This window comes from Centropristis striata, chromosome 15 (assembly GCF_030273125.1).
Source record: "Centropristis striata isolate RG_2023a ecotype Rhode Island chromosome 15, C.striata_1.0, whole genome shotgun sequence".
In the NCBI taxonomy this organism is placed as follows: domain Eukaryota; kingdom Metazoa; phylum Chordata; class Actinopteri; order Perciformes; family Serranidae; genus Centropristis; species Centropristis striata.
The window spans coordinates 23,881,662-23,894,990 of NC_081531.1; the positions used below are offsets into that span (position 1 = coordinate 23,881,662).

General features: G+C 40.0%; 1 protein-coding gene across 1 annotated transcript in view; it reads left to right on the forward strand.

Annotated features, from left to right (window-relative positions):
- Positions 1 to 13,329, forward strand: part of LOC131986284 (kin of IRRE-like protein 3) — a 249,033-nt gene that overhangs the window by 184,563 nt on the left and 51,141 nt on the right. Inside the window, exons 4-5 of the mRNA XM_059351163.1 lie at positions 213 to 370; positions 10,447 to 10,597. Of these exons, the coding sequence (XP_059207146.1) occupies positions 213 to 370; positions 10,447 to 10,597 (309 nt within the window). The remainder of the gene's footprint in view (positions 1 to 212; positions 371 to 10,446; positions 10,598 to 13,329) is intronic.

Sequence of the window (13,329 nt, forward strand, 5' to 3'; positions counted from 1 at the left end):
ATTCAGGCTCACTGAGTTAAATCTGGAAGTCCAATTGATACCAGAGTGTCTGAGACAAGCACGCATTAGTCTACAATCTGCACCTATAATTATTAATAAAGAGTAAAAGTGAAACAGTAAAACATTTTATTTACATATTCAAGACTAGAACAACTTGACACACAGTGTTATATGACCAAATATATATTAAACATCTAACTGTTCCTTCACAGTTCCTCCTGATGACCCAGTGATAGTGGGGGCCCCGGTGGTGAGTTTAAGGGCCAATGACCACCTAAACCTGACATGTCATGCAGACAACGCCAAACCTGCTGCCTCCATCATCTGGATCCGCAACGGCCTAGTCCTGAGTGGAGCTATGTACTCAAAGGTATGGCATGAGAGCTTCCTTTACTGCTGCATGGTACTGTCCCATCGGTATCACATGATTTTTCTTAAACAGCCCCTGGTAAAAGCAGTGGCTGGTAAAACACTGCTGAGATGTGATTGCTGTGTTAACCTTCACTGTAAAAAATGTTTGTAGAAATTACAGATAAAAAACTGCCAAATTACATCAGAAATAGGGCGTAAAATTAAAAATTGAATAATAAGTAATAAGTCTCAAATGTATGGTATTTGGGATTTTTAGTGAGGAATCCTTGAGAAAATATAACTTAACATATAGCACTCCTTAGCAATGACAGTTAGCTCTTAAAGTTATGTACTTACTCGATTCCTATGGTCTATGTCTAGTACCATCAGGTTGAATGCACTTATTGTAAGTCGCTTTGGACAAAAGCGTCTGCTAAATGACATGTAATGTAATGTAATGTAATGTAATATCACCGTATTAGACACTTTTATTTACTGTAAATCAAAAAATAGCACAAAACTTTTACTTTTGCTGTCATAAACTGTAGAAAACACACAAACACACACAAAGTTTTGCTGTTAACATATAATATCTTCATGTAAAATGAATGGAGAAATACCATGATGTCACAAACACACAATTACCCCCCAAAATAATGAGACCTTTCAGTCTAAATTACAGTTTTTGCAGATATTTACATTTAAATTCACAGTACATTATAAGAAAAATCTGTTTAATTTATGGTTAAAAAAGGTGAATTATCTACTGTAAATTTAAATGTAAATATCTGCAAAAACTATAATTTAGACTGAACAATCCTGTTATTTTAGGGTAATTGTGTCCTTCATCATGGTAATTTACCATTATCTTTACATGAAAATGTTATATTTTTACAGTACAACTGTGTTCTTTCTGCAGTTTAAAAGTCTTGTGCTATTCCTTGATTTAAGGTGGTTAAAAGCATCTGCTACAGTGATATACAATCTTTAATTTTACGCCATATTTCTGATGCAGTTTGACAGAGTTGCAGAGTTGTCATTTCTAAACACATTTTTTTATGGTGTAGGAAAGCCACTCTGTATTTTCTACGGTAAAGTTCTGGCCACCACAGCTGCCGGTATTTTATTGTAAATTAAACTTTTTTTTTTTTACAGTGTAAATTGAATGATCTCGTGATCTATGAAATAATCTTAGCAAGAGTAAATTACTTTGCTAGGCCGAAGCCTGGACAGGATCATGTGTTTGTGTGTGTGTCTGTCTGTCTGTCTGTCTGTCTGTATATCCACAGCTAAAATCACCCTTAGATTTGCTTTGCACATTTATGTCTGCTGAAGAACATTTCATGTTTGCAGTGATTCATAATTACTGATGAACCTGTTTATTGATTGTTTTATGTCCTCATTTACTGCTGACTCCTCACTCCTCTGGCTTGTAGGGACGCAACTCATCAGCGCAAAGGCATTTCCTTCAGTCAGCTGAAAACAAGCCCTTACTTCATCTGTTGCAGGACACATTTAGATTTTGATGTGTGCATAGCGCTGCATCACAGAACCTCATGCTTTTCAGTTTATTTATGTTACTTGTGGGCCAGTGTAAAAAAAAATGCAGCCATTGTTGTTACTTTTAGAATCACATTGTGTAGGGGTCACAGCTATCCCACAAGTTTCATTTGAATTTATGGACTGAATGCAGTGAGAATTGTGTCAACAATTTCTTGATTTCATGCTTCAAGACGGAGGTCTCTCTTTGTTCCCCTCCAAACAAAGAGAAAGGACCCCCACCATGACCATGGCCACGGCCATCTGCATATACCTAAAGGCGTCTCATTGGCTAATTCTAACAGGAAGTACAACTCCCAGGTAGAGACAGAAAAGTCTCCTATAGCCACCTCTTCTCTTTCTTCTCCTCGACTCCCTCAGAGGGACAGCACGGCTGCTGTCCTGGTCTGATCTTCCAGGAGGTAGACCAGACAATCTCCCTCTCTCCCCAGCTCTAAGAGAAGGCCGGCAAGGCCCCAAACCAAGCTTGGGCCCACCACCACGCTTCTAAGTTTCCTGCCTGTGATCTATACTGGATATTAGGGGTGTGCCATATCGTATCGGTCACGATTATACCGGTATATTTTTTTTATGGGTAAAACAAATGCATATCACGATATTGGCAACATGCCCTACTTCTTGACATTGTGGCGTAAGGATTTCCTATTAATTACCTAGAGCTTGGCGGCCCGCCAGAGTCTCCTGCACTGCGCTAACGTCACATTTAAAGCTGCTGAAAGTATATCTACACTTTTCATAACATAGTTATTTTGCGTTGTGTCTCTGCTCAGCAGTGTCTGTCACCCGTCAGTCAGTCAAAACCCCGACCCACCTCTCTGTCCTTCTCCGAGACATGCGCACGCATTCACACAGCCGCACTGAATATACCGAGCTGCCCTCCCACTGCGCTTCAAAACAAGCACCTACCTGTCTGTAATGTATCAGTCCCGCCCCCTCTCTCTCTCTCTGTGTCTGTGTGTGCGTGAGCCGATCGAAATACTGTCAACATGTCCTGTCAGAGGTCCAAGCGGTCCAAACACACTGTTGCATTCTGCCGTTCGTTAGCCCCGAGCTAACATTAGCTAACAATTAAAGTTGTTTTAATCACAAAAAGCTACTATTACTTCCTGTCGCTATACAAATGCAGCTTTCAAAATAAGAGCACAGAATCCACCACAGAAATTACAAGAAGACTGTCAAAATAAGATGGCTTAAATAAAACATAGAAGAACCCTTATTCTCCTTTTCAATAATTAATTCAAATAGGCAATGATGTGTTTGTGAGGTGTTTGCTCCCATTTAGCTCTCAAAGTGGACGAAATTGATCACATTGTACTATAAAATGTACAAAATTTTCTCCCAGGGGGGCCCCCAGACCCCCTAGAAGGTTATTGTTTATTATTATTTGCTAATACTCAAGTAAGTAATTTTTTTGTATTTGGCAACTGTTGAGATTTGCAATTTACACTACATTTAGATTTATGATTGATTTTTATTTCGTTGTACAATTTTTATTTATTTATACAGACTAAAAAATAATTTTCTATATATTTTTCAGTATTTTTTAATATCGTCAAGAATATCATTATCGCGAATACTCTGAAATATCGTGATAATCTTTTAGGGCCAAATCGCCCACCCCTACTGGATATAATCACAGAGACCTTCACCAAGCTTTTGGAGCCAATAACAGCAAATAACTATGGAAACACCGAAACCCAACCAGGAGCTGATTCTTCTTCAAAAGGATTTCTGGTTCCCCCTTTCAACTCCGGACTCTGTGGTATAGTACTGGGCAGTTAGTACAAGCAAGAACAACTTTGTTAAACTTAAATCAATGGTGTTGTTCTGTTGTGTAATTAAGTATATTTGTTGTGATATTTTGTGTAGCCAGATCATTTGAAGTTGTATGAATAATCTTGCTCTAATACCTTCAGTTGTACATGTAAATTAACTATAACTCATTTGATTTGCTAATCTGGCTTCCTACAAACACATAGACTTTCAAGGCCGCATGTTCTATTGTTCTCCAAGAACAAAAGGGCTTCCGCCATTTTGATTTTCTTAAATGACCCCCCTTTGGTGGGCCATTTTGTTACACATAATCTTTCACCCACATTTCCACTGTATAGTCTTTTAGATTAGTTGTTGTGTGTTTGCTTGCTTTACTTTGTTTTAGAATAAATATCTTTTTTACGATTAACATGCTTCCCCTTTTAATGTTTAATGTATCATTTTAACAACACTTATACCTACCTGAACTGGATCAATAGACTCTAAACTCAACACAGTTAAAGAGGCCCAGGTAAAAAACGATTCAAATTATATTACAAACTTGACTTTTGGTTCTGGTCCACAATGGCCAGACTGGGATTATCTGGTCTTTCAGAGGAGCCATATAAGCATACAGACATATGATGAACACCACTACAAAACTACAAAGAAAGTCATCGGAGCTACCAGCAGACCTGCACACAATCATTCACAGCAAACATGAAACTGAACAACCAGCAAATGCTAAATGGAATAAAGTCCTGATGATCTGTCCCTATTCACTGTGTCTATACTGCCCTACAAAGTCTAACTGCAATAACTACGCAAAAGATAAAACTGAGAAAAACTGCTTTAAAGTTCTTAACGTGTTTTAACTGGCCAGCCAAATTGGTTCTATGTAGATAAGTGATATGACACTTATTACTACATGTACTGATGATGCAATTTTATGCTAAAAATCATGATGATTTATTTGACCTTTGACCCCAAAAAAACGTAGTTACTGCATTGCTGTTAAAGGTTCTAATTGTAATGCAAAAACAGAGTGCAGTAACCACAATGTTGTTGTCTTCTTTCAGCTTTTAAATTTTGTTTTCAGTGAATAAACATTTTCAGATTGATTTTGTTAAAATGTATTTAAAAGTGTTCAACAACTCTATTCAAAGATTTGTGTATTTTAGACTTAATATCATAAAGAAATGTTATATTTTAGTCTTAATATAATTTTATCTCACTTTTTTCTTACTTCATCACTATCTAGATAATAATTTTCCTTTCAAATAAACTTATAATTTCGATTATTTTTACTTTTAAATTAGTATATAGTGCAATATATATATATATATATATATATAAGTGCAATTACTACTTGGGTTTGCTTGGCTTTGTCTCAATATAAAACAGACTTTGAGGGTTTAATTTTTTAGTTATAAATTAATTTTGACCAAAACTGTAGTTACTGCAGTTAGGCTTGGTAGGGCAGTATAGACGTCAGTTTTAGTGTTGAGGCCACTAGCACATAACAACATTAACCACTGTTCAGCAAGAAGGTTACAAACACAGACAGCCACATGTGACTGTCATCATCACTTCAAAGTGTGTATCATAAAAATCATCAGTCAGGACCACTATTTAACTTTATGTTAAAACTTTATGGCCAATACTTTAATAACATGACTTGGTCAAAACCTATATATGAGTGATCACCAGGGCTGGACTGGCCATCTGGTGGTGGGCCGGCAGGTCTTTTGGCCCGATGATATAAATAGACATATATATTATATATTTCGGTTGAGTGATTTCCCAATGGCCAAAAAAAAAAAAAAAAACAGTTGAGAGAGGGCTGAGGTGTCTTTGGCCCCTTCTGCTGTCAATCAATCAATCAGCCAGTCATATCATGGCCAGAACAACCTTTTTGGTAGACTCTGTTATAAAAAATTACAACATACGGGAGTGTTTACATAAAGTGTTGTGTTGTGTTGTGTAACTAGTCACATAGGATGATTTAGTTATGTGGTTCAGATGTCCCTCAGATGTCTATGTGTATTGTGCATTGTGTGTCATTAACATGCTTAAATGTTCTGGGAGATGTCTCCTGTGTGGTTTGACATGTTAAATGATCTGTAGGATGGATCAATTGGATTTAATGAATAATTGGACATTTGCCAGCCTTCTATATGTCCGGGGGACTCATGGGCCAAACTTAGTAGAGAAGAGAGGCACTCAAGACATCTGTGGGGTCAGAGAAGGGCTGAAAGGTTTCCCATCTGCCAGCCCATCTGCTGTCAATCAGTCAGTCAATCAGTCATGCACAGAAAAAAAAATGAAACACATAGGAGTCACGGAAAAATTATGAAAAAAACAAATGACAAGCCCTCCAGGCAAATGCTGCCAAATGCACTAAACGAACTGAAATGTTTAGTGCTACAGCGGCTGAACCTTACTCAGCATCTGTAGCAGAACTGGCAGCGCTGACGGCAGATGATGATGGAGGTGGCTGGAGGTGGTTACTCAAGTACTTTGCTTAAGTACAATTTTGAGGCACATGTACTTTACCTTAGTATTTCCATTTAATATAATGTTAGAGCCAGGGTTCTTAAAGCCTCCCGCACTTTGCCCTGGTTCTTTTGTTCTATACTTTTTACAATAGACTCAAAACGACTGAATAAAAGTTACCATTTATTGAAAGAATAGCCAAATGCAATGAGCAGCACTGGACTGTGCTGTGTCCATGCTGGGAGCACAAGACATTTCACAGTTTTCTTCTGGGTTTGGTACTCACCCCAACAATAAGTGGGCTTGTCGCAGTTGGTCAATTTTGGGTGGTGACACAGCAGCAAACCGATACTGGACACCTCATGATTTCTTAGTTCCTTTTTTTGAAGCCTATGGTGTTGATACTTGTACTTGTGTATGTTTCTTACTGAAATAGCTTCACCCTGATCAAGCTCTAACCGGTTTTCAGGAAAGGTTCAGTATGAGGGCACAATGTGCTCTCTTGACCTGTAGCCAGATAGAGGAAGTGAACCTTAGATGTTCATTGAACAGCTCTGCTGCCACTGAAGTCACTGAAGTTTTAACAAATAATAGTTTTAACACTTAGGTTACAGCTAAGCAAAGCTGAGCTAAATGTCCCTATCCTTCAGTAACGTTATACTTCTACTCCACTACATTTAGAGGAAAATATTGTACTTCTTATTCCACTAGTTACTTTTCATACTATAAGCGCTATATAAGTGCATTCCATTTCATGTCAAGATTTAACATAAAAAACAGACTTTAGACTTAAACTCAAACAATCTGAGTGGGGTCATTCTGCATAATGAGTACTTTGTACTACTTTATACTTATATAAAAAGTATGTAACTTTTATACAAACACGGAGCAGCCAACCAGTGGGGAAAAGTAGCCAGCTAGACGGGTCTGGGGGCATGGCCCCACAGAGAAATTTTTGCAGGAAAAAGCCAGAATTTGGTTAACTCTCGCACATTCAAATGCCCCTACTCCATATGCACACTGCTCCTAATCTCTGATCTTAAAATAATGAATTTGGCCACCTGATTGTGAAGTAGGGAATAATTATTAAGGAGAATAATGTTTACCATAAAAACATCGAAGTGGCACAATCCTGCTAATAGGCTAACAGTTAGCTCTGCAGCAGTACAGTGTGTATGTGCTGCTGCTGCAGGAGGTGTTCACTGAGCGATCTCTGTTTGTTGACAACAAGCACCAGACACTCTGTACACAGTTAATGATGCCGTTAATTCAAGATCACTATGTTTATGATCAGCGGAGACGCTGTGCATAATTAGCCATGCTAATTTGTTTATGATCAGCTGCTGATGTTGTGGACAGTTAGCGACGGCGGCCACAGTTACTTCTCCCGTGTTTAATCCATCGCTTATGTGATCACGTTTGAAACTATCGCTAAGCGATTACACGGCAATGGAAAACCATACGTCACCTCCGGAGTCTCTAAATCCCTCTGGGGCCTTTTTGTAATGGAATGCAGAGTGAGTGGACATTTGACAGGGCGTGGCCATAGACTTTGACCACTCTTCCCCCTAAAGGAAACACGGCTCATTTTGTTTGCATTTGAAAAAAAAGAAAGACATTTTTTTATTTAATTTTAAGTTTTATAAATCTTTGTTTTAACTTCAATTTGTGGAGGAAGAAGTTTATTAAAATCTCATGCTTACATCATGCATGTTAAGAGTTATAATAAACATTTCAAAATGCATGTGCAACTCAGTTAAATAAAAGTCTGTTGGTCCAGTCATTGTAGTTTTCTTAAAATCTTGTCTTGTCTCGTATCTCGTCTCGTGAGCTGAGTGCATCATCACACCCCTACTGCTAAGCAGTTAGCTGTAACCACCTCCCAGAAAAGGATACCTAACTTAGTTTTACACAGAGTTTTATAATGGGAATGTGCAACTATCTAGTCAAAACTGTTTGGGCATCACCATGGTTTAGACTCAGTCCGCCCTTGATGACGCACCAGGTGGCAATCTCCGTGTCTGAGCATGGAGGCCAACCAGGAAGTGCCTTAAGCCTGCAATCTACTGAAAATTCCAGCAGGGGGTGATAAGTTTGGCTGCCAAAAAAATCTGCCCATTCATTTCAGTGCAAAATTTGAAAACTTCTGACTTGATTTATTACCTCAGAAAATTGTTTAAGGACAACAATATGGTCTCAATCACTAGTAAAAAATCATCTTCAAGACAATTTGATGTCAATAGTTCTAATAATGGCCCCATTTACAAGAAAATAGAAGACAAAGACTCGTATGATTTGGGGCATGGCTACAGGTCACTGACAAGGCGAGCCGTCACCAGGAGAGAAGCAGAGCAATGCGTATCCACGGCAACGTGTCAATAAAGTTATACATAACGTTATATAGATAGAAAAGAGGACGTTTAGCGATTTGGTCTCCTAACTTTGACCCTTTCACACTGTATTTTCACTTAATGACAGTTTATTTGAACGTTTTGTTCAGTAAAAATGTCTTGTTCAGTGTTTGGTTGGACTAACAGACACTCCAAGGAGTCGCTGCTCAGTTTTCTGAGGTAAGAAAGATACATTTTGTTTTTTTGCTAGCCAAAACTAACATCCCAGTTAATGCTCCAATTAATGCTAACATGAATTAGCAGCGGCTTCTCTCAGTCGGGTTGCCGGTGCAGAGAGGCTGTAGTCAGTGTCGTCAGATCCCTCGCGCTCCGCCACAGTCCAATTATGGTCTGCTCAAGATGGCGAAGAGTATAACGCTGAACTCGAGCCTTCCAACGGGCAGTCCACAAACCAATGGGTGACGTCACGGTGACTACGTCCATTATTTATATACAGTCTATGTGACGCACACAGGCTAGTTCTAGCCTCTTGGTGCTTCCGTCTTCCAGTCAGCGCCTGTGAAGAAATACAACAGCACACATTTCTTCTCATCTGGCCCTTCTCTGACCCTCCGAGCCTATAAGCTTGAAAATATCTACAAATGTGTCTGTGTTCTATAAATCTGTCTCTGTGTTACATCTGCTTTCCCTCAGGAATGTGCAGAGAGTTTTATATATGTATAATGCTCTGTTATATTCAATGTGTGTTTTATGCTCTGCTAAATACATTTCTAAGCAGCACTCTACTAAATCCCTAACACTACTGTTATGCACACCTCATTGGGATCTCTGGCAAGAGCTTCCAAAGACTACAGTACATCCAGTACAGTGCTACCAGGATCCTGATGAGGCTGCGCAAGCATGATCACATCACCCCCATACGGAAATCTCTTTACTGGCTCCCTGTCCTACTCAGAATTGAATACAAGGTCTCCCTCCTCACCCACCAGTGCATTCAAGGACATGCCCCCCAGAGGAGCGTGTCTATGTTCTCCAGTCTCATACAAAGACTGGGGAACAGTCGCTGGCCGCTTTTCCCAAAAAGGATCCTATGTTCCCCAGTCTGTTACTTTTTCCACCATAACTGCCAAATTCCATGGCAAATAGGCCTATGTAGGCCTATGGGTAGGCCTAGATGAGGAAAGATTAGGTCAGGGGTGGCAAACCTGCAGGTCTCGAGCTGCATGCGACTCTCTGGCTGCTCTGTTAATTATGTCACTTTATCTTGGACCAAGGGATCCTTTCAATGAATGTTAGTTCAATCAGTAATGATAAAACTTGGATCACAAACCCATTATTTAATTTATAAGCACACCCAGAGAGAGCAGGCTCCAGCATATTTCCATTCGCTTTCAACGTCGATAGTTGAGGTGCGTCGCGATGCTCAACAAATAAAGGTTAAAGACAGGTATTTAGCAGACGCTTTTTCCCAAAGCGAAATGGACTTGCAGCAGGGGGATGAGTTGGAAACCTAGGCTTTTTGCTCAGTGGTTGGGGAACATGGGGATTGATATATTTTTAGTCTTTGTAGCACTTTGAGATTGCTGAAATGTAAAGTGCAAAACAAATAAAATATATTAATATTTATTTTTTATAATCAATTAATTAAATGTCTCCATAGCAACGGCTATGTTATCGCTTTTGTCATTCCGGGGAGCTGAGATGGGACTGATTAAGTACAATACTGATTGGTACTGATTGGACAAAGGCGGGTCTCAGGCTTACACACTTGGACTTCCACATACACAGATATGCATACATACCCTGTGCAATGACAAAGGTGATTGTGATTCTGATTGTCTTAAGTTCTGTGTGGTGAGGAGGTGATGCCCTTGAATGGATAATACCTGAATCTGACTTTTTGAAACATTTCTCTCCCTTGTCCTTGATTCCTCAGACATTGTTGCGGGATGGTAAAAGGGAGAGCACGGTCAGCACACTCTACCTCTCTCCCTCCAACATCGAGTCCGGTCAGCACATCACCTGTCGAGCATCAAACAAAGCAGCCCCCAATGGCAAAGATACCACTGTCACAATCGACATTCAGCGTGAGTATAAATCACCCAAAAGTTAAATTTTTTGAAAAAGATAAAATATGCTCTAACATGACAGAAATAATGTGGCTCTTAATCATAATGTTGTAAAATTGCCTGACAACACTATAAGATGTCAGTCTCTGCAGGGTAGTGGGGAAATACACAGGAACACAATAGCACAGATAATTAGACAATGACATGTTATGTTCTCAGTTAATGACTGTGTATAATTTAATTTTTAAAATGTATGCTTTGTTCCTGCCTTTTTTTCAGTTTCACTCTCTACCTCTTCCTAGTATCAATCTAACACAAAAAAGAATGCGCCTGTATGAATTATCAAATTGTCCACTGAAATTATTTGATGACAAAAACTATTTGCTACAAGATATTGAAATGGAGGCTTTTGTGTTCCACGCAGCTCCTTTAAAGCTATTAAATGATGCATTCCTTTTAATTAATCTCTTCTTCCGCTCCATGCATTTTTTTTCTACTTCAGTTTGGCCATTCAGGGTCCCCTATTGTGAATAATGTGTTTTTCTGGCCTACACATATGTTTTTTAGTCGTCCTTCAGCCAACAAAACCTGAGAGTGTGGAAAGCCGAATCCTCTGCATTGCCTCTGTGGGGAGGCCTGGAGGGTTTAGGGCCTCCTACAGGTCAATTGGATTTGCCTCCCATTTTGACGTAGATACAGGAGCTGGGAGTGGTTGTCACCGTGTTGGGAGTTGTTATGGTCACAACAGACCTCCCAGCTCCCTGCTCTCAGTGGTATCCGCTGCCAGTGTTCACTCCTCTTAGCGACTCCGGCAGAGATGTGGAAGGTTCGAGCGAGAGAAACCAATTGTCTATATCAGCTTGCAGAAACCAACTGTATGTGTGTCTATGCTCTCCCAGCGTCAGGTTAAAAAGAAACCATGGTTAGTTTTTATTTGACCATAACAACATTCAGTGTCTGCGGCTGTCTTAACGTGTGCACGCGTAGGCTGAAATAGCCTAAACCAGGGGTCTCAAACTCAAATTACCTGGGGGCCACTGGAGGCAGTATCAAAATGACCAAAAAAAGACACAAAATTACTAAAAGACACAAAATGACAGAAAAAAACGAAATTACTGAAAAAAAGACATATGCGTGCATGCATGTGTGCGTGCGTGCCACACCAGAGCTGAATGTAAACACAGAGTTAGCATGGACTCCCTCATAATGATTGACCGTTCCGATGTATCGGATATTGAAAAAACACAAAAAAATAAACGGAGATGGGCATGGCTGACCGAAATGTGAGCCTTACGTTTTGTGATGCAAAAAGATTAAACAACCAGCTGTGTGTTTTTGTGTGGTACGCCACAAAAAAATTCTGTATGGCAGTAATGGCAAAAAAGTGCTTGCTCGCCAACAGACTGACGCTTGTCACAGGGCTGCCCTTTGTGCTCTCCAAAACACGTCCTCACTGCTCGGTGCCACAACAACTGCAACAGAAGCGCAACCATCCATGGCAGACCATGCGTGCAACCAGAAAGCAGCATGTTAGTTTATTGCGGAACATGATCTGTCACTGAGCGCACACTGTCGAGACTTTCAATGTCCATCCCCCATGGGGGTCATCCCTATGTTCCCCATTTTTCCCCAAAAGGGTCCTATGTTCCCCGCAGTCTACCGTTACATGGCCCACCTTAGCTCAAGTAGCCCAAAACTTAAATTTGCACAGCAGCTGCTTTCTGGTTACCTTGCAGTTCATTTTTTGGCTTTTTAAATAGGGTTAGGGTTAGGCCTATTTACCATGGAATTTGGCAGTAATGGTGGAAAAAGTAAAAGACTGGGGAACATAGGACCCTTTTTTGGAAAAGCGGGGAAAAAGCGTCATATGTTCCCCAGTCTTATACAAAGAGGGAAACATAGACACGCTCCTCTGGGGGGCATGTCCTTGAATGCACTGGTGGGTGAGGAGGGAGACCTTGTATTCAATTCTGAGTAGGACAGGGAGCCAGTAAAGAGATTTCCGTATGGGGGTGATGTGATCGTGCTTGTGCACCCTCATCAGGATCCTGGTAGCACTGTTCTGGATGTACTGTAGTCTTCGGATGCTCTTGCCAGAGATCCCGATGAGATGTTCCCGATCCCCTCTTTGTATGAGACTGGGGAACATAGAACCCTTTTTGGGAAAAGCGAGGGAAAAAGGGTCCTATGTTCCCCAGTCTCATACAAAGAGGGGAACATAGGACCAGGGGAACAGAGACATGCTCCCCTCCCATGCGTCCTATCTGTACACACACGGTATTGCAGCTCATCAGAAAGCGGAAATAGCATTTAAACTGAAAATACGTATGTTTTCGTAAAATGCAGACGAGGCAACAAATAGCAACACGGGGTACAGGGTATTAAATGTTCTTCTTCGCTACTTTGATGAGGACATGGGGAAGAGCCAGAGCCACTGCAGCCACAGCCTCCTCCTTCACAAGAGCCACTGCACTACTACCACTAAAACGAGCATTCGGTGTAACCAAGCTTCAGGCAGGTTTTGTTGCCAAAAAGTTTTTAAAAAATGAGCCTCTTTGTAAAGTTGCACTAGTTGTTGCAAATGTTCTTTAATTGTGGTATTGTTTGTTTTATGCTTTTTCTGTTTCTTGTTAATTGTTTTAATAAGACAAAGAACTATAGAGATTTGCACTCATTGTTATTTAATCTTGGTGCTGTTTGTTGAAGTGTTTTTTTCTATTTTCTTAGATATAAAAGGTTTACTTGAAATA